Source organism: Lutra lutra, chromosome 5 (genome assembly GCF_902655055.1).
Source record: "Lutra lutra chromosome 5, mLutLut1.2, whole genome shotgun sequence".
NCBI classification, from domain to species: domain Eukaryota; kingdom Metazoa; phylum Chordata; class Mammalia; order Carnivora; family Mustelidae; genus Lutra; species Lutra lutra.
The window spans coordinates 49,193,669-49,213,830 of NC_062282.1; the positions used below are offsets into that span (position 1 = coordinate 49,193,669).

At 42.6% G+C, this 20,162-nt stretch overlaps 1 protein-coding gene and 1 long non-coding RNA gene across 3 annotated transcripts in view; one reads left to right on the forward strand and one right to left on the reverse strand.

Moving 5' to 3' along the window:
- ADAM19 (ADAM metallopeptidase domain 19) overlaps positions 1-10,336 on the reverse strand; it is a 79,837-nt gene extending 69,501 nt beyond the window's left edge. For both annotated transcript variants that reach the window (XM_047729655.1, XM_047729654.1), the window contains exons 1-3: positions 10,132-10,336; positions 7,269-7,354; positions 2,832-2,902 (exon numbers count right to left, since the gene is read on the reverse strand). In XM_047729655.1, the coding sequence (XP_047585611.1) occupies positions 2,832-2,902; positions 7,269-7,354; positions 10,132-10,198 (224 nt within the window). In that variant the 5' untranslated portion in view covers positions 10,199-10,336. The remainder of the gene's footprint in view (positions 1-2,831; positions 2,903-7,268; positions 7,355-10,131) is intronic.
- A 16-nt stretch (positions 10,337-10,352) lies between these two features.
- The window catches only part of LOC125099973 (uncharacterized), a 32,957-nt gene continuing 23,147 nt past the window's right edge, over positions 10,353-20,162 (forward strand). Inside the window, exons 1-2 of the long non-coding RNA XR_007127411.1 lie at positions 10,353-10,457; positions 11,496-11,561. This is a non-coding gene — a long non-coding RNA (uncharacterized LOC125099973). The remainder of the gene's footprint in view (positions 10,458-11,495; positions 11,562-20,162) is intronic.

The window sequence follows — 20,162 nt, forward strand, 5'->3', positions numbered from 1 at the left end:
CTTAAGAGGCCCGAGAATACAATATATGGGGAAATGCATGGGGGGGGGGGGTTGGGGGCTGGTAAGATGCGGAGAAAGGGAAGCTTCATAACCCATCAGGGGCTTTGAACTTGTCTATTGCCTCTCCTTGGACTTGTCTTCTCTTAGTCTTCCACATGCTCACTTCCTCACCTCTTTCAGATCTTGACTCCAATACTAATTCACCACCAAGGCCTTCCCTGACCACCGTGCTGAAAAGGCCCTCCCTCCTGACCTGTCCCCCCGCCCCCCACTGTGGTCTTGGGGCATACCACAGTTCCCTTTGTTCTTTTGTTTACTGTGCTGTTCCTGCCACTAGAATATAAGCTCCACAAGGGCAGAACTGTTCTGCTTACAGCCAGGTAGCCAGTAGGGACGCTAGGCCAGCAATGCTATAAATGCATAATGGACGAATAACAATGAATGAATCTGTTGAGGAAATTCAGAACCAGAGCTTGAGAAGTCACCTGGCACAGGGCCTAGCTTCCCCTCAAGTATCATGGGATTACAAAAACTTTAACACAGCACTTTGGAAAAAATCAGAAAAGCCTCGCTCCCCGACCCCTCCCCACCCCTGAGCTGTTTTGAATCCGGACTCACAAGCACCATGAATGAACAGGCTTGGGGAAATAAACACACTAGGAAGTCGTGTGCAGTTAGAGTTCCGCTTGCTAACACATGTTCAAAAACAAAAAGCCCAATTTAGACAAAAATAGCAGGAAGCTGTCCCCCAGGGATACCTGGTGAGGTCATACTGCTTGGCTTGGCTGCTTCCATTTTTGTCAAGTCTCCTGCCTTCTGCCAGCTCAAGGAGGCCAGGAACCGTATCCAGTCCCCCGCTGCTCACTGGGAAACCAAAGGGCTGCATGGGGCAGCAGACAGTAGAACTACAGGAGGGCTCTGCTCCGGAAGCTGTTTAAGTGTGGGACCGTAAAACTCAGCACCCTGCTGCTCACTCACCACACTCTGTCTTGAGCACACTGCCTCATTCACAACCATCCTATGGCGGTAGCTCACTACCCTCGTTTTATAGATGAGGACGCTGAGCTGACATACCTCATAGCAAGCTGACCCAGGTTACACAGCTAGGAACTAAACCGGTATTTTTTCCAGACCCAAGCCAAGAACACAAATGATCCTAGTCTCACCTCTCTCAATTATTTGCTGTGCAACCTTAGACAAGTGCCTGCCTATCTCTCTCTGATTCAAAGTTTCTACGACTATCATACAAATGGCCAACAGCATAAGACCGTTGCGCCCAGTGTTTTCTAAGACATCTTCCTCCTCAAACTTCCTATGGCCTCTTGCACAGGTTCTAAAACGGGAGGGAAGAATGAGCCCCGGGATCCCATTTGCCCATGACATCCCCCCATCACTTGGACCGCCGAAAGGAAGCTGAAGGGTCAAGGGGTCCTCTTAAGGCCAAATAGGACAGATTAACCGCGGGTGGCAAGAGGGACATTCAGCCTGGAGCTAAAGGGCTAAACGAAAGCAGGCTCCCGAGAAATCGACAAGAAGAGACCCTCGGAAGGCATTTCCTGCAGGACCAGAGGAAGACAACACAAGGAGAAATCCCAGGCAGGCAGAGTCGACACCTTCTGGGGACATAGCCAGCCAATTCTATTCCAGGCAAATGGGACAAAAGGAAGCCATTCTTGGGGTGGTTTCACTGTTAGGAGGAAAGCAGCAAAAATGATTGAGATGCCCAACTTTCCAGCTTCCCGGAGGCTACCATATTCTGGAGGCAGAGGAAAGATGTGGATGAAGCCAATTCCTGTACATGCTGCTTAAGGCATGCTTTTATCACACTACCAACACTACTCACCCTCCTTTGCAAGTATCCAAAAGCCCAAATTTGGAATAATTTCTGTTCTTGCCTCCTATCCGAGCTTAGCAGCCATTCCCATCCTTCTGGATACCGGAAGGTCCCTATCCATCCCTTTCTTGGCAATGATGCGTCTGATTACTCATCTGCTTCCAGAGGACTCCAGAGGCTGCCAAGAGGAGGCAGGCAGTTCTCTGAGCCATGCAGTCTGATCTGGGAGGTCTGCGGGGCAGAACTAGTTAGTGGGAAAATACCAGAGGCCTCAGCATCCCCCAGCCAAGGAAGGAGAGTGCTCGGGTGGCCAGGCAGATTGGGAATGGCCGCTGAGCAACCATGCATTATGTCCACTCACCTGCTCAATAACATGAATCAAGATACAACTGTGCTCGATAGCAAATCAATGTGGAAATATTTCTGAGCCAGGCAGCCACCCGAGATGAATGAGGTTAGGAAGATGGCAGAATCGGCCTGATGAAGCCAGGAGACTGCTCACCATGCTCTTATGGGCAGAAGCTCAGACTTATCTGACCCAAAACACATGGAGCAGCCCGTGTTCGAGGCACGAAATCCCACAACACTCCACCCCGCCTCTCTCTCTGCTTTCTGCTGTTTTCCTCTAATCTTCACTTCCTGCCATGCGCTGTGCTGGAGCTAGTAAGTCAGCTGCCAAAGTCCTCCATTCCATCCCTCCCTTCATCACACACACACACACACACACACACACCCCTGTGTGCCTGCAGTGAACTCTAGGAGGCCCCAGAAATACAGTCAGAGGAAATTCAAGGAAGACGTTAAACAGTCCAATAATTTCACAGCAAGTCAAGAGATTGTGGATATGCTGTCTTTGCAAGATACTCCCCGCAAAGGAACCACAGATTGAGGGCTCGGTGATTTCACAAACCGCTTCCTTCCAAAACAGTGGCACCTGCATCCGGCATTGACATGGAAGTGAATTGTTTCATTGTGGATAAATGAGGAGTCCACTTACTCATTCTTCTCGAGGTCCAAGATGAATTCTCGCCCCTCGGCCTTTATCCTGAGCTCAGCTCTGTGTGGATGCTGAAAGCAACAACAAAAGAATGTCAGTTCCTAAAAGTAGGGAACGAGGCTCCCTGGAACAGGCACAGGATCCAGCACAGTGCTCTGACATTGATCCACAGGAAGTGAACGAAAAAGGGTCAATTGCATTTCCAGCCCAAACATGAAATGACTTCAACCCCCAAAGGACCCGGTTCCCCTCCCCCATCTGCCTCCTCCTCACACACAAAGGAAAGGAACTCCAGGCTGAACTATGATGTAAGTGCTTCCATGCAGGTCTGATCAAGGCACACACTCGACGATCTTGGACAGTCAATTTTCTGTGCAGTCAGATCTGGATTCCAGGGCTGGCTTTCACGCTCCAGGTACGTGAAGCTGGGCATGCTACTGAACCACCCTACCGCTCAGCTTCCTTATTTGTAAAACAGATAATAACAGTCAGCCTTATGGGAATCTTGTACCAACTACGCGACATAGCAAATGTAAATAATTTTTCACTGAGCTGGCGCAGAGAAAACCACTGATACTTGTTGGGTATTAGCAAAAATACCAGGAGACCACTCTTCCGAGTGAGTTCGTATTTTATTTCATTTTGGCTCTCAGTTTCATTTCGGGTCTCAGTTCCCCAACCATTTCAGAGGAGACAGCTGGGAGAAGATACATTTTACACATGAGAAAAACTTATAGATGGCCAAAGAGCAGCACACCCAGAAGAGATCACACAAGATATCATACAGATGGCTCATAAGCACGAAAAACATGTTCACCATCAGTGGTAACTGCTCCCCACCGAAAAGGAAAAATTTTTAAAGATACCTTAAAAAAAAAAAAGTGACAGAGATTTTTAAAAACCCATAAATCACAATGAGCACACTGAAAAATAGGCACTCTCATACCCTACCAGTAAGAATTTAAATTGATACCAACTCAGTGGAAAATAATTTGACAGATGGACAAAGAGTTTTTATTTTTTATTATTATTTTTTAAATTTTATTTATTTATTTGACAGACAGAGATCACAAGTAGGCAGAGAGACAGGCAGAGAGAGAGGAAGGGAAGCAGGCTCCCGCTGAGCAGAGAGCCCGATGCGGGGCTCGATCCCAGGACCCTGGATCATGACCTGAGCCGAAGGCAGAAGCTTTAACCCACTGAGCCACCCAGGCGCCCCAAGATGGACAAAGAGTTTTTAAATGTTTAGACAAAACTCTGTCCAAAGAGAACAAACAGAAACAGGCAAACGTTTATACACAGGGATGCTCATTACTTATAATAATGGCTAATGAAGTATAATTTGAATGTCCAAAAATAGGAGAATAGTTAAATAAATGATGACCAAGCATATGACAAAGCACTCAACAGTCATTAAAATCAATGACTTGAAATAATTTTTAAACTATCAAGAAAGTAGACATGATAATTATTAAGCACACAGAGGCTCAAAACAATGCTATATATTTTATTTAAATATATTTTTGTAGAACAAAATAAATCAAAAGGTTACCACAGTGACCTCTCAGCAGTAGTATCATGGGTTAATTTTATTTTCTTTGTGGATCTTTCCATGTTTTGAGAATTGCTTTGATATTTTAAGTAAGGGACTTTTCATCTCTTTTTACCTTAATATTGTGGAAAATTATATAATGAATGAATCACTGAACACTACAACAAAAACTTATGATGTACTATATGCTGGCTAACTGAACATAAAAAAATGAAAAATTAAAAAAATGTTTAAAAATTTTAAAAAAGGAAAATTTTCAAGTCATAACAAACTTCCATGTTTCAACAGTTCAGCTTGAGGTGGTTGAGCTTATTTCAAAGGTAAAGTTATTTATTTAAAATGAGATACTTACATTTTTAAGCATATTAAAAACAGGCTCAATTCTTTGGTGTGTTTTAAATACATGTTCTCTAACTTGGGACCAAGGAACTAATAAATTCCTGAAGTTGACCTCAAAGCTTAGTTTCAGCATTGGAGAAAGTGGGTCCACTGCTTTGCCACCCCTGGTTGGGGGCCTTCTTCTTCCAAGCACACTCCTCTTTTTATTTGTCCCGAACTGCACTTTCCTTTAGGGTCCTAGGCACTGGGCATCCCTGAAACATTCAGGCCACCAAGGGCTCCAACGAGATCTGAACATTCTGATCCAGAAAGCTTGGGCAACCCTGTCCTTTACTATTTTTGTATGAATTCATCCTACTGACTTCTTTTAAAAAAGGACATTTCAAAACCACGGGGAGAGGAAGTTAGGTGGTTGTTTGCCCAATAACTTTCACTAAGGCATCCACATCCCTTACATCTCTAACACCCTGATTCAGCTCCGATAACTCCTATTCTGGTTGCTGAGGCTTTGCCACTTTACACCGGATATTCCAGAAGACGGACCCTGTCCAGTCACATTAAGCATCAGGGACACAGTCACAAGTGGGCATCTGAGGAAGAGTACACAGCAACAGAACTGTAGCAATTCCCTTATTCAAGCGTGACAGTCCACACAAAAAAAGGAAAGTTGACATCAAATCAAACACTGTCACCTCTCCTCCAAAGAGACACAAGCTGCAACATGAGTACAAATGCCTACAACTGGGTAATCCAAGTGGTGTGGAAGATGCTCAGACAGTGATATTTAAAATATGTTGTCCCTTGTTTCCAAGGGACATTTCAAGCAAAACAATGAAACAGTTCTATCAGGATCTATGGATCTCCCCTGCTGAGCTTTTTCCTTGCAATTCCACTCTGTGCTAGGAAGAGGCAAGCTCACCTCTCCTAGGAGGTGGAGGGAGCCAACCTGCTGGTTATACTTCCCATGAAAGGTTAAAATTCTTTTCTCTTTAGGGGTAGATTAAATAGATCTTCAGCTTCATAGGGTATCAGAAACCTGTCCTGTGTATGTGCACCTGCCACTTAAGATCTAGTACAATACTTACTATACAGTGAGTGTTCAATTAATGTTTGGCGAATGAATTAATTACAGAAATGAGAATAAGAGGCCTGACTGAAGTCTACCTTCTACACCCTCTCTGACATTCATTCATTCGTTCATTCAACAAGTACTCTGGCACCAGGCACTGTGCTGACTATTCCTACAAAATACAATGACCCAGATTCTGGGCAGACAATGGCTAGGAATAAAGACAGGATCTGGAGCTCCACTTTGTTTCTCAGGCCCTTCCTGAGGATGCCAGGCATCCCACATCTGGAAGGAACAAAGAACCTCTACAGAAAATATTGGATCCATTCCTCAAGCAATAACAGATATGTTGGACTACCCAAGATCCTAATTTTTAAAAATAACCTGCTCTAGGAAGGCCATCCATCAATCTGTCTAGATTTTTCCTGAAGCTATTTTCAGCCTTTCCTACTTTTTGATGAAATATGGTCCACGCATTTATTGTCTTTAGGATAAAATGTTACTTTCATTTCTCCCAAATTTTTTGCTGGAAATTACCTTAATAAATTCTAATGGAAGCATTTTGGACATGTGTGTATTACCCTAGCCATAACTTCAAGGATTCCAGGCATTTCTCCTCTCCATTTCTGACGTTTTCCTGACACAGCTCTCTCTCCGTTTTCTTCTACTATAATCTTGCTTTTTTATATGCTGCCCAATAAATCATGGACCTTTTGAGCCCTAAAGGACCTTATTAACTATCGCTTCTCCCCAGCCCTCTTTATTGCTATCCCCTAGAATCCCTATTTTATAAATGAGGAATCAGAAGTTCAGAAAGGGGAAGGTCCCATAGCTGGTTTCTGGCACACAGCAATTGTCCTCCTTTCTAGCTCTTTCATGTCTCACTTGAACTGTAAAGACCAGAACCACAAAGAATATCGTGGATGTACAGGTCCTCTTTGCATAACAGGTTAATGTTTTCTGTCTTGTTCCCAATCCCCATGATAAAGCTGGTGCATTTTCCTGGTGTCATGGCCCATGGAGACTATTGCATTTTAAGATATATCCTCCAGTATGAGATTCCTCCCTTGTCTCTTAAAAATAGCTTGAATTATTATTTTTCTCTCCAAGTACATTATCTCATCAATAAAGTAAAGCATGTATTATATAAAGCAAAGATAACAGTGACAATATTTAATGAATTCCACTTGAGAGCTGGTGATTTTTGTGACACGTATTTGCACTTAGCTTGTGTCAGCATTAATAATTTTCATTTCCTCAACTAATAGCATTTGGAAGTGTTCTAGAAGTTTGTCACACAATGAAGGAAAGTCCCATCTGGGATTTTCAAAACCAATGCACAAAGAGGACAGAGTAGGCCTGAAACAGAACTAATAGCAATGACCGGACTTCCAGGAAAGTTGAGAAGGAGGCCCCGCATGTCACAGAATGGACTTGTCAGCTCCTGCCTCTGAAAATGAGATATTTGGTGTCTTACCTTTTCTTTGGTGGGGCTTTCTGCAGTCTTCCACTGAGGTATTATTCGTTCATGCTGTAGCTGGGGGCTGCCTTCCCCATTTCCTCCTGCCAAAACAGGATGCACAACCATTGGCATTTCAGAAGTCTGCATCCCAGCTAAGCTAAGCATGCACTGCCAACTGGAACAACCCCCTTCCTGGGTCATTAGACTACCTGCTGGGTGCCAGGCTCTTGCTTACTGTAAGTCGGGCACTGTTAGCTGTTGGCCATATAGTGGTAAACAAGGAAAACAAGGTCTCTGTAGTCCTCACAGTTTACCTTCTAGAGGTGGGAGATGCACGATACACAAATATTCTCAAATGGCCAGTAGGGTCATGGAATAAAGAGACACCGAAGAGGAGGTGCCTATTTTAGACTGGATGGTGAGCAAAGATGGCATTTGAGACCTGAGAGACCAGAAGAAGCCAGCCATGAAAAGACCTGGGGGAAGAGTGCCCCCAGGAAGAACGACCAGCAAGGGCAATGGTCCTGCCTGAGCAGAAGGTGACTTGGCCCGTTTAAGGAACATGCAGAAGGCAGAGCTAGCTAGAATCTAGTAAGTGAACAGGGAAGCTGGTAGGAGACATAGTCAGCAAAACAGCCATGGTTCTGAGATCCCAGAGGCCATGGCAAGTGTCTGGATTTTATTATAAATAGTCTTGGAAGGCACTGGAGGGTTTAGACACAGAGCAATATGATCTGTATTCAGGTTTTTAAGATCATTCGGCCTGCTGGGTGGAGATGGGGGGTACACTGGGGGAGGGGAGGGCATAAGAATAGAAGCAAGAAGGCAAGTCTGGGGACCTGGTGAGAGACGACGGTGGCTCAGACTAAAATGAGCTCAGTAAAGAGGAATGAAGTGGTCAGATTCTGGGTACGTTCTGGAAATCAGGCCCATGGGTTTTTCCCCCTGAGCTGCAGTTTGTTCATCTGTCATATGAAGACAGTGATACCAGCCTGCCTTTTCACAGCAGTACTGGACAGAGTCACCATGAAACTGCTCCCACATCCACAAAGCATCATCACACTACCCTGAGCTTCCTAACGGCAAGTCTGCCTTTGTAGATCACTTCCTACTTTCTTAATCACTATCAATCAACCCTTGTCATCCTCAAGACAAGACAGGTAGCAGGACTTCTATTTTCCAAGAAAGGTGAGCTGAAACTTGTTTGGAGAAAGACGTGTTCTACATACCGCCGACCTCAAAATACTTTTGGCAGATCACCTTAATAAAGCGGTAATTCCCCAAGACCTAGACAAATTAGTCTCCACAAGAAAGGACCAAATCCGTAGGACGCCTGGGGTGGGAGGGAGGATTTCAAAATCTGATCTTTTTTTTTTTTTTAAATTAACATATAATGTATTATTAGCCCCAGGGGTACAGGTCTGTGAATCACCAGGTTTACACACTTCACAGCACTCACCATAGCACAGACCTTCCCCAATGCAAAATCTATTCTCTCTAAACCAACCACATTGATCACACAGAATACAATAAATGGCATGAAAGCCGGCCACAGTTGTGCTGGGAAAATGGCAGGATTATGAGTGACTAATGTTCCTTTCAGATTACTGATACGATGTATTCTCAGTCAAAATACATCTGAAAAATAATCCCGTTAGACAAGCGTTAGTTTCATCGTACTAGTAAAAATCAGAAGCAATGCATTCATTTATTCATAATGTGTTTTCTGAATGCTTAACTAGCTACCAAGTACTACGCTAGGTGCTTGATATTCATGGGGGAACAGAGAGGCATATTCCTGCTCTGGTGGCTCTGGTAAGTCTAGATTCTTTGCAATAAAAAGGAATTATATGATATTTAATGGAATGTTTAAAGGAATGAAATTATCTTTATGATTGCCAAAAAAGTATGGAGAGGAAGGCCAAATAATAGAGGCACACAGTACATCTTAGGAAAAATTGTTCAAAACTAGCAAATGAGGCAAAAAGCAAGCAGGATTGTCCTTTCAATGTCACGTTGGAGTACTGTTTAACAGGCCCTCCCATTGATCACCACATTTTTCTAGGGGAATGCCCCTTGGTTTGACTTTTTAAATTTACAACAAATCAAAAAAACATACTCTGTGAAGTTACATGTTAACTCCAGATTTTTGTCTGGTAGAGATGCAAATGACTTCCACATTATAGAAAGAGAACTAAGAATTAAGGTTCCTTGACCCTATGGGAGCACTGACCACTTTGTATCTGTCCCAGCACGCGATTTCAACCTTTTCTCAGATGCTTGTACCACCCATTCCTCCGGAGCTTTGCACCAGCTTTACCATTCTACTCACCACCTCATTAATGAATTGAAGGAATGTCTTCCTCCCATTCATCCTATATTTGTATGTTATGTTTTTAACTTTTTGAAAATTACACTTCTGCGATTTCTTGATGTAATCTAGAGTCATTAAAATCATGTTTTTGGAGAATGTAACGATGTGGGCTCATAATGTGAAATGGAGAATGCAAGGCACAAAACTGTACATATGGTATGGTTCCAGTTTTATCGATATATATTTATAGGAACACACACACCAAGACTGGGGAGGAGAGACTAGGAAAGCAGCAGAAAGAGAAGCCAAAAGCAGAAAAACAGTGAAAACAGAGAAAAGCAAGCCAGGGAGGGGACCGGCTGTTTTCTGCTTGCTCTGGGTCTCCCGGACCCCCACCACCTCCCCGGGGCGCACAACGTGGGAACAAAGCCCTGACTCCCAGGCTGCGCGACCGCGGGGAACCAGCCCCGCGGAGTTGCACGGGGCGACTCCCAGGTCCTCGGGCCCCCGAGCCCACCCGCCTCCATCCTCCCCCAGACCCCCTCCCCGTACCCCGCCACTTACTTCTGGTCCACCCCGGCAGGGCGAGCGCCAGCAGGCAGAGCCGGACGGCGCCCACGCCCCCGGGCATGGTGGCAGCGGCCCCTCGCGCGCTCCGCGTTCACAAGCACGCGGCCATGCCAGCCCCCCGGCCAGGCGGCGGCGCGTCTGGAGCCCACTGCTCGCCCAGCGCCTCCCAGCCCGGCTCCCAGCCATCAGCAGCGACGCTCCGCCCTCAGCTCCGCAGGGCTCCGCCGCGGGGTGGAGGAGGGGACGCGCCCGCCAGGATGGGGGCGGGAGGGACCGCCGGGAAGGAGCCCGGGGGACCCCTGGGAGCCGGGTCAACTCAGGTGATGGTGAGCAGCGGAGGGAGGGTCCGAGCCCGCGGTGGGGCAGGCTTCACGGTGGGCGCGGCCTGGGGAGGGTCGGAGGCTCGGGCTTCTAGGAGTTAAACTGGACCCCTCTCTGCCCTGGGGGCCGTTTCCTCTGTCCCGCACTGTGCTAGACGTCTTGGGTGACACCCAGAGGCTGCTCACCCAGCACCGTGCCTCAGAGGCCGCTACTCTTGGAGTCTGGCTCTGAAAGAGTTAACAGAACCACCAGGCACAAAGAGCTAAGTGCTATATGGAGTTGTTTTCTTAGCAAGACACAAATCAAGGAGCCAGTCCTCTGCCTGGGAGGAGGAGGGTAGTGGAGAGAGGATTCCCAATGGAGAAGACAGCTGCGCTCTGGAGGAAAAGAAATGGAGCATCAGGCAGAGAAAACGGAGTAGACAAATATACTAGGGCAGCAAAGCCTAGGGGCTGTATTAGGGGGGAAAACAAAATTAGGTAAAGTTAGGATTTAGGGCTGTGGAGGGAAATGAAGGGAGATGAAGCCTGAAAATAATAATAAGGATCTTACTTACTGAGGACTTAACTATCTGCTAGAATAAGGGTTGGGGGGGAAGGCAACTAAGAGGGATACAGCCTTTTCTAAGTGCCAGAAACTGTCCTTGGCACTTTGCATACATTAACTTAATTAATGAATGAATCTAGGAAAATAACTACCTTTATTGTCCTTTAAAATGTGCTGGGGACTCTGGATACATCATCTCTTAATTAACCCAGTAATCCCTGGGGTAGGTACTATTATTCTGTTTACGAGATGAGAAAACCAAACTTGTGCAAAGTCACACAACTAATGTCAGAGTCTAGATTCGAAGCCACATCTGTATAACTTCAGAGCCTGATGCAGCACACTTTATTTTACAGATGGATAATGATAATCAGAGAGAAGTGGCTTGCCTAAGATCCCTTAGCAAGTTTTGGCCAAGCCTGGTTCTAGAAACCAAGCTTCAGACCTCTTGTCGTCTGTTCCTTTCACTGAGCCTCTTTCTTCACACCCAGGTTTGCACAAGTCAACAAAATACTGTGTATTGGGATGGACAAGACACTCCTGAAGATGATGACTAGGTAGGTGGGTCTGTCAAAACCACTGGGCACCCATGGGATAAATAAAAGATACAGTCTTGCCATTGATGTATTTAGAGGCTGTATTAGTCTGCTTGAGCTGCCATAACAAAATACCACAGACTGGGGGGCTTAAACAACAGAACTTATTTTTTCACAGTTCCAGGAGGCTAGAAGTGCAAGATCAAGGTGCTAGCTCTTCTCTCCGCCTCTTCTTAGAAGGGCACTAATTCCATCTGGTCAGAGCCCCACCCTTATAACCTCATTTAATCTTTATTACCTCTGTATAGGCCCATTGCCAAAAACAGTCGTGGGGGTTAGGGCTCCAACATGTGAATTGGAGGGAGACCCAGTCCATAACATTTTCCTTTGACCCCACCCCCTAAAATTCATGTGCTCATTGTATAGAAAACACATTTACGCTATCCCAACAGCCCCCAAAGTCTTAACCCACTCTAGCATCAATTCCAAGTCCAAAGTCTCATCTAAATATCACCTAAATCAGATACGGATGCAATTCCAAGCATGATTTATCCTGAGGCAAAATGCCTGTCTACCTGGACACCAGATGACTTATGTGCAAAATACAGGTATAAGATAAACATTCCCATTCCAAGAGGGAAAAATCAGAAAGAGGGAAGGGGTGACAGGTCCCAGACAAATCCCCCAAAACCTAGCAAGGCAAATTCCACCAGATCTTAAACCTCTAGAATAATCCTTTAGCTGAATTTTCTGCCACCCGGGGCCCACTGGGGCAGTATTGTCATCCCTCTGCCCTAGGCAGTAGCCCCACCTCCTCGACTCTGGGCAGCAACCCCATCCCTGTGACTTTTTGGCGCAGCCCTGCATCTGAAGCACATGGCAGGGATGGCCCAACTCCCTGAAACCAAGAGTAGGCCTTACCCTCTGAACCTGAGAAGGAAATAGCCTTGCCGTCTGGGCTGAGTGCCCTGGGCATATAGTGGGAATGGCAGCCCTGATGATCTCTGAATCTCCTTCAAGCTCATTCTTCCCGTCTCTTGAAGAATAAAGCATATTCACTGCCAAATAGCTCAGCCATCCTGTACTGTAGAATCCTGGAAGTGCAACAGCCTTCTTTATTTTGTCCCTTCTTTGTTCCCTTTGGTCCAAAGTGGCAGTGTCTCTTGCTAGTATACCTCTCATCTCTATTACCGGTTTCTGCTGATAAACTGCATGGGGGGCCTCCTTCTAGAGTTGTTGGCCAGGCACACCCTTGGTGTCCTCCCTAAGACATGCATTCTTGGTTGTTTTTGTTTGTTTGTTTTGGGTTTTTTGTTGTTGTTGTTGTTTGGTTTTTGCCACATGGGTGGGCTGAGAATTTTCCAAATCTTCAAATTCTGGTTCCTTTTTGGCTTAGCAGTCCCTTCCATTTATCCCTCTCCTCTCATGTTTTATTATAAACCACAAGAAGAAATCAGGCCGCACCTTCAACACTTCACTTAGAAATCTCTTCAGCTAAATATCCAAGTTCATCATTTGCAATTTCCACTTTCCATAAAACACTGCAACATGGTTCAGCCAAGTTCTTTGCCACTTTGCAGGTAGGATCACCTTTCTGCCAGTTTCCATTTCCATGTGACACCTCACTAGAATCGCCTTTAAGGTTCACAGTTCTACCAACATTCTGTCCATGATGATGTGTGTCTTCTCTAAAATAATAGATGCTTTCTTTAACAGCTCTTCTCTTTTCTTCCTTAGCCCTAACCAGAACTATCTTTAACACTTGATTTCTACCAACAGTCCCTTTAAGGCCACCTAGGTGTTTTTCCTAACATGTACCCCAAATCTTATCCAGCCTCTGCCTATTACCCAGTTCCAAAAACACTTCCACATTTTTAGGCATTTGTTACAGCAACAACCACCCCGCCCCCCCAACGTCTTGGTACCAAAATCTGTGTTAGTCTGCTAAGGCTACCATAACAGAAAACCACAGACTGGGTGCTTAAACAACAGAAATGTATTTTCTCACAGTTCTGGAGGCTGAAATTCCAAGATCAAGGTGTTGCCAGGGTTAATTTCTAATGAGGCCTCTCTTCCTGGCTTGTAGACAGCCACCTTCTGCTGTGTCCTCTTGTGGCCTCTTCTCTGCGTGTGTGCAGAAAGAGAGAGAGTGCGCTCTGGTCTTCCTCTTCTTATATGAACACTAATCCTACCAGATCAGGGCCCCATCCTATGACTTCATTTAATCTTTTTCACCTCCTTATAGGCCCTGTCTCCAAATATAGTCACATTGCAGGTTAGGGCTTCAACATATGGATGGGGCGTGGGGGTGGTGGTGTGGTGGATACGTAATTCACTCCATAACAGGGGCTTTTACCTTAGAACCATGAGACGAGAATTCTAGCCCCAGCTCTCTCCAACAAGCTCTGTGACTTTGGGTAAGTCACTTCTTTCTGGGCCTGAGTTTCTAACCAATGACCTGGGCATGGGAATGGTTGTCCCAACCCATTTCACCCAGAAGCTGTGAGAAGATACTGAGGTAATTAATGGCAGTGAAAGTGCTCTGCCTGGTGAAAAACACAGGTGCCAAGTCTCACTGATTCTATGGATAATATACTCGCAAAAGGCATACAGACTCTGTACCTGAAATTTGCTTCCATTTGGTGGCATTCAGGGAACAATATTTAATCAGCATGTGCCCCTGAAAATTGAGCAGTAGCTCACAAGAGAAAAGGTCACGTGGTTACTGCACTGACCAAGTACTGAGAGAGTTCCCAGTTCTGTCACTCATCCACCCCGCTCCATACTTACACAGACACAAACATACAAACAACCTTTGACCCCGTAGAAGCCTTTCCATTTGTTTGTAAAGAATATATTTGTTGTTTTTAAAGAATACTACATCTCTGTGTAATCTTTAAAATATTCTTGACATTTAACCTAGTAATTGCATTTCTGGGAAACTATCCTAAAAAAGTAATCTATAAGATTTATGGACCAGAATGTAAATAGTGGTGTTATTTATAATAGTGAAAATATTGGAAACGACCTAAATATGCAACTGTGAAGGAGCAGTTAATAAATTGTAGAATATCTATATGATGGATTATTATATATCCATTTAAAATAATGTTTATTAAGAGTTCATGCTCTGATTTTAAGTGAAAAAAGAGCAGGGTCCAAAATTACATTTATGTATAATCTCAGCTATATAAATAAAAGACATTTTTTTTTTAAAGGCTAGAAGGAAATGTGCCAAAATGTTAGCAATATTTACCTCTGGGTGGTGAGACTATGAATGGATGAAGCTTTTTTTGTTTAAGTTGGTTTCTTGGATTTTGTTTGTCTTTTTTTTTTTTTTTGCCTCTTCCGTTTTTTATAATAATTCCATATTACTTTATTAATGGGAAAGCGTGGGCAAATAGCAAGCACAGGAAAAGATCCCAAGAGGAATCACGGTTTACCCTGTTGTCTTACACAGAGTTTTGCATGCTTGACTCTCTCCTCTGATGTTAGGGAAACTGAGGTAGAGTTAGAACAACCTGTTCCAAATTTGGGGAGTTCAGGTGACCAGGTCACTGTTCCTCTCTAGCTTCAGTATTCGGTCATGGTTAGGAGATGGCCATCACACCAGCGTTTAATTCCCGTTGCTATTCTTTACAGCTGAGTGACCAGGGGTAAATAAACTTTTCTATAATGGCTCCAAGCTCATAGGGTTTTTGTGAGGTTTAAATGGATGCTTAGAATAACACCTCTCACAAAGTAAGCAGTCCATTAAATACTAGCTTTTGTTATCCTCATTCTACTGCTATTAAATACAGGGATAAGGAGTGTATTCCTAATGCTTAGCTTGTCCTTTTAATTGTGTAATGTGTGAAGAGTCTAATTATATGCTTGTTCTTTAATTATTATCAAAGATAACAATCATGTTATACTGTAATTTTCTTTTTCTTACCCCACTCCCACTATGTTGTGAATCCTTTGTGAATAGGAGATGCCTTGACTCTTTTCTCATCCCCCTAGCATTTGGAAAGCACAATAAATGTTTAATTAAATAAATTATAAGTTAAATAATTAATAATTATTGTTTCATTCTGGCTCAGAACTCTTCCAGCTTGCTCTTAGGAGAATTGTCTCCATTGGCCCTTACTATGGTAATAATGTTGACCCAGTGATAGCTTTGCTTTGTAAACCATTTCCTCGGCAACTAGCTCTTTTTATAAAGTCTGGGGTTTTTTTTCAGTATAATTTATATATGTTAACATTTTCCATTTTTTTAGTGTACACGACTATGAGTTTTGACAAATACATACAATCAAATCACCACTTCCACAATAAGGATCTCCAAAAACTTCCCTCCAGTTTCCTGTCACTCCCAATCACTAACAGTTACTGATCTGCTTTATGCCCTTATAGCATTGCCTTTCCCAGAATATTATATAAACGGGACTATTCAGAATTAGCTTGAGTCTGGCTTCTTTCATTCATTAAAACGTATTTAAGATTCATCCATGTTGTTGCATGTGTCAGTAGTTCCCATCCGCTTACTATTCAGTAGTATTCCCTTGTGTGAATGTACCACATTTCCTTTCGCCATTCACCAGTTGAAGGATGTTGGGTGTTTCTAGTTCTTGACAACTGTGAATAAAATCACTAGAAATACTCAAATTTTATGTGAACGTAAGTTTTCATTTCTCTAGGGTAAATAATTAGGGGTGAATGTGCTAGGGCTTGTGGTTAAATACATGTTTCATTTCATAAGAAACTACACAAAGTATTTTTCAAAGTGGTTGTACAGTTTTGCATTCTCACCAGAAATACAAGAGAGTTCCAGGTGCTCTGCATCCTCGTCAGAACTTGGTATCATCACTTCTTTCAATTTTAGCCATTTTAGATGTGTATTTTCCGAGCAACCCTCTTGCAATTCAAATACTCTGTGATGGAACAAGGTTAGGATTCTTGGATCCATTCTGACAGAAGGAATTAAAGCCTAAAGAGGTCTTTTACTCAAGTCCCTTGGTTATGTTCAAGATTTTAGTCTTTACTTCCTTTTTTTGACCCCAGTAATCCACAAGAGAAGCAAAGCCTCCCAACCCCTAGGAAACCTATAAAACTCTTGGAAACACCCATTCAGTAGCATTTCTTGAGCACTTATTACATGCCTAGCATTTGCTAAAATCTGCAAATACAAAGATTTCTAAGACAAGGTCTCCACTATAGTAATTAGGGTAGGGAGGGGTCAAGGAAAAGAGAGATGGAAGTAGGAACTGGGTAGTAAATGAAATGACAGTTACAGAGAATGATTGAGTTTCTTAATGTATGTCTTGGGTCCTTTGATTTCTCAACAACAGGTGCTGTCCCCAGGATTGTGGATAATAATAATAGTAATCATGATCATGTATTGAGCACCTCAAATGGTAGCAAGCTCAGTGCCTATATTATCTCCTTGAGTGATAATAGTCCCATAAGAGATATAAGGTCAAACCACATGGAATTGTTGATTTTGTAGGTCAGAATGGGTCAAACTTTGGCAATGTAATATGTCCACCTAATAATAGTAGTTATGATCGATTGCACAAGACTTACCATGTGCCAGGTACATTATCGCATTTTATCCTTGGGACAACCCTTCACCATAAGTACAACTGATGTTCGTACTTTGAAGCTAGAGGTGGGTGGCAATGGAAGCCATGTTCATGCACTTACTAGATTGGAGAAAAACCCAAATTCAAACTGAAATATGAGGAGCTTCAGAGCCCCTGAAGCCATTATGGTCTGTAACCACTATGCTGCTGTGGTATTATTACAGATGAGCGCACTGTGGCTTGACAAAGTGAAGTTGCCTGAAGTGGCTGTGAGATCTACCATGCCTGAGTTCACAGGGCACCCCAGTTTCAAACTCCTGGCCACATTGCCTTTTTTCCTCATCTCCTCCTTGTCGTTCTGGAAACTGGGCTGAATTCAGGCCCTTCTCAGAAGAACAGGGTGGTGGTAACTCCACAGCTGGCAGAACAGCCAGGAAAAAGGTTTTGATATATTTTTTTTATACAGGACCCTAAAGGAAATATATTTTTCGAATTAGCAAACTTTATTTTTCAGAGAAGTTTTAGGTTCACAACAAAATTGAACAGAAAGCATAAAGAATTCACTATACTTCCCTTCCCCCTCAACACACAACCTATGCCACTATTGACATCCCCCACCAGAGTAGTACATTTGTTATGATTGATGAAATGAGCCTACACTGATAACATCATTATCTACCAAAAGTACCTGGTTTACATTAGGGTTCACTCTTGGTGTTACACACTTTATGGGTTTTGGCAAATGTGTAATGATGTGTATCTACCATTATAAATATCATACAGAATAGTTTTGCTACCTTAAAAATCCTCTGTGATCTGCCTATTTATCTCTCACCCCAAGGCCCAAACTGCCTGTCACAGATCTTTTTACTGTCTCTCTCATTCTGCCTTTTCTGGAGTGTCAAATAGTTGAAATCATATGATATGTGGCCTTTTTAGATTGGCTTCTTTCACATGGCACTATCCAGTTAAGGTCCCTTCATGTCTTTTCAGAGCTTGTTAGTGCCTTTCTTTTTATCACCCAACAATATTCTGTGTTGTTTTGATATACCAGAGTTTATTTACCTGAAGGACATCTTGGTTGCTTTCCAGTTCAGGGCAATTATGAATAAATATGCTATATATCACATGTGCAGGTTTTTGTGTGGACATAAGTTTGCAATTCATTTCCAGGAGCATGATTGTTAGATTGTATGTTAAGACTATGTTTAGTTTTAAAAATAAAAATAAATAAAAAATAAAAGAGTATGTTTAGTTTTGTAAGAAACTCTCAAACTGTCTTTCAAAGTGGCGGTACCATTTTACATTCTTAGCAGTAATGAATGAGAGTCCCTGTTTCTCCATACTATTGTCACCACTTGGTGTTCAGTGTTTCGGATTTTAGCCATTCTAATAGGTGTGTCATGGTATCTCATTTTAATTTGTGATTTCCTAACAAAATATGATGTCAAAGGCCTTTTCATGTATTTATTAGCTGTCTGTATATCTTCTTTAATGAGGTATCTGTTAAAAATTTGGCCCATTTTTAAATCAAGCTGTTTATTTTCTTATTGTTGAATTTTAAGTGTTCTTTGTATACTTTGTTTAAAAAAAATTTTTTCTTTTTCATTTGAGAGTGAGAGATATAGCATGAGCAGCAGGTGGAGAAGCAGAGTGAAAGGCAGGGAGAGAAGGAAAAGCAGAATCCCCACTAAGTGGGAAGCCTGGCGTGAGGCTTGATCCCAGGATTCTAAGATCATGACTTGAGCCGAAAGCAGATGCTTAACCAACTGAGTCACTCAGGCACTTCTGTTTTGGATAACAGTCTATTACCAATTGTCTTTTGCAAATATTGTCTGTGGCTTATCTTTACATTCTAATGATATTGTCTTTCACAGAGGCGAAGTTTTTCATTTTAATGAGGTCCAGCTTATCCATTTTTTTTTCATGGATTGTGCCTTTGGTGTTATATTTAAAAAGTCACTGCATACCCAAGGACATCTAGGTTTTTTCCTATCTTACCCTCCAGTCTGTGATCCATTTTTAGCTAATATTTGTGAAGAATGTAAGGCTTTTATCTAAAGTCCTTTTTTTTTTTTTTTTTTTTTTTTTTTGGTATATTGTTGTCCATTTGTTCCAGTGTCATTAGTGGAAAGGAAAAACCTTTGCTCTATTGTATTGCACTTTGTTCTTTCTCAAAGATTAGTTAATTATATTTATGTGGGTCTATTTCTGGGAACTTTATTCTGTTCCATTGGTCTATTTGTCTATTCCTTTGCCAATACCATACTGTCTTGATTAGTGTAGCTTTATAGTAAGTCTTGAAGTTGAGTAATATCCAACTTTGTTCTCCTTCAATAGTGTGTTGGCTTTGCTAGGTATTTTGCCTCTTTATGTAAACTTTAGAATGACTTTGTCAATATCCATAACATGCCAAGATTTTGATAAGGATTGCACTGAATCTGTAGATTAAGTTGGGAAGAACTGATATCTTGACAATAATGAATTTTCTATCCATGAACATGGAATATCTCTCCATTTACGTAGTTCTTTGATTGCATTCATCAAAGTTTATAGTTTTCCTTATGTAGATCTTGTACATATTTTGTTAAATTTATGCCTAAGCATTTCACTTTAGGGGGTGCCAAAATAAATGATGTTGCATTTTTTATTTCAAATTCCACTTGTTCATTGCTGGTATATAGGAAAGTGATTGACTTTTATTAACCTTGTATATCTTGCAACCTTGCAAAAATTACCTATTAGTTCCAGGAGCTTTTTTTGGTCAATCTTTCAGATTTTTTACATAGATGGTTATATTATCTGCAATTGAAAATAACTATTTTTTCCTTCCCAGTTTGTACATCTTTTATTTTCTTTTCCTATTACATTAGCTAGACCTTCCAGTATGATGTTGCAAAGGAGTGGTGAGGTGCATCTTTGCCTTTACCTCATCATATTGGAAAATGTTCCATTTCTCATCATTAAGTATGATGTTAGCTGTAGGTTTTTTATCAATAGCTTTTATCAAGTTAAGGAAATTGTCTTCTACCTCTAGTTTACTGAGAGTTTTTATCAT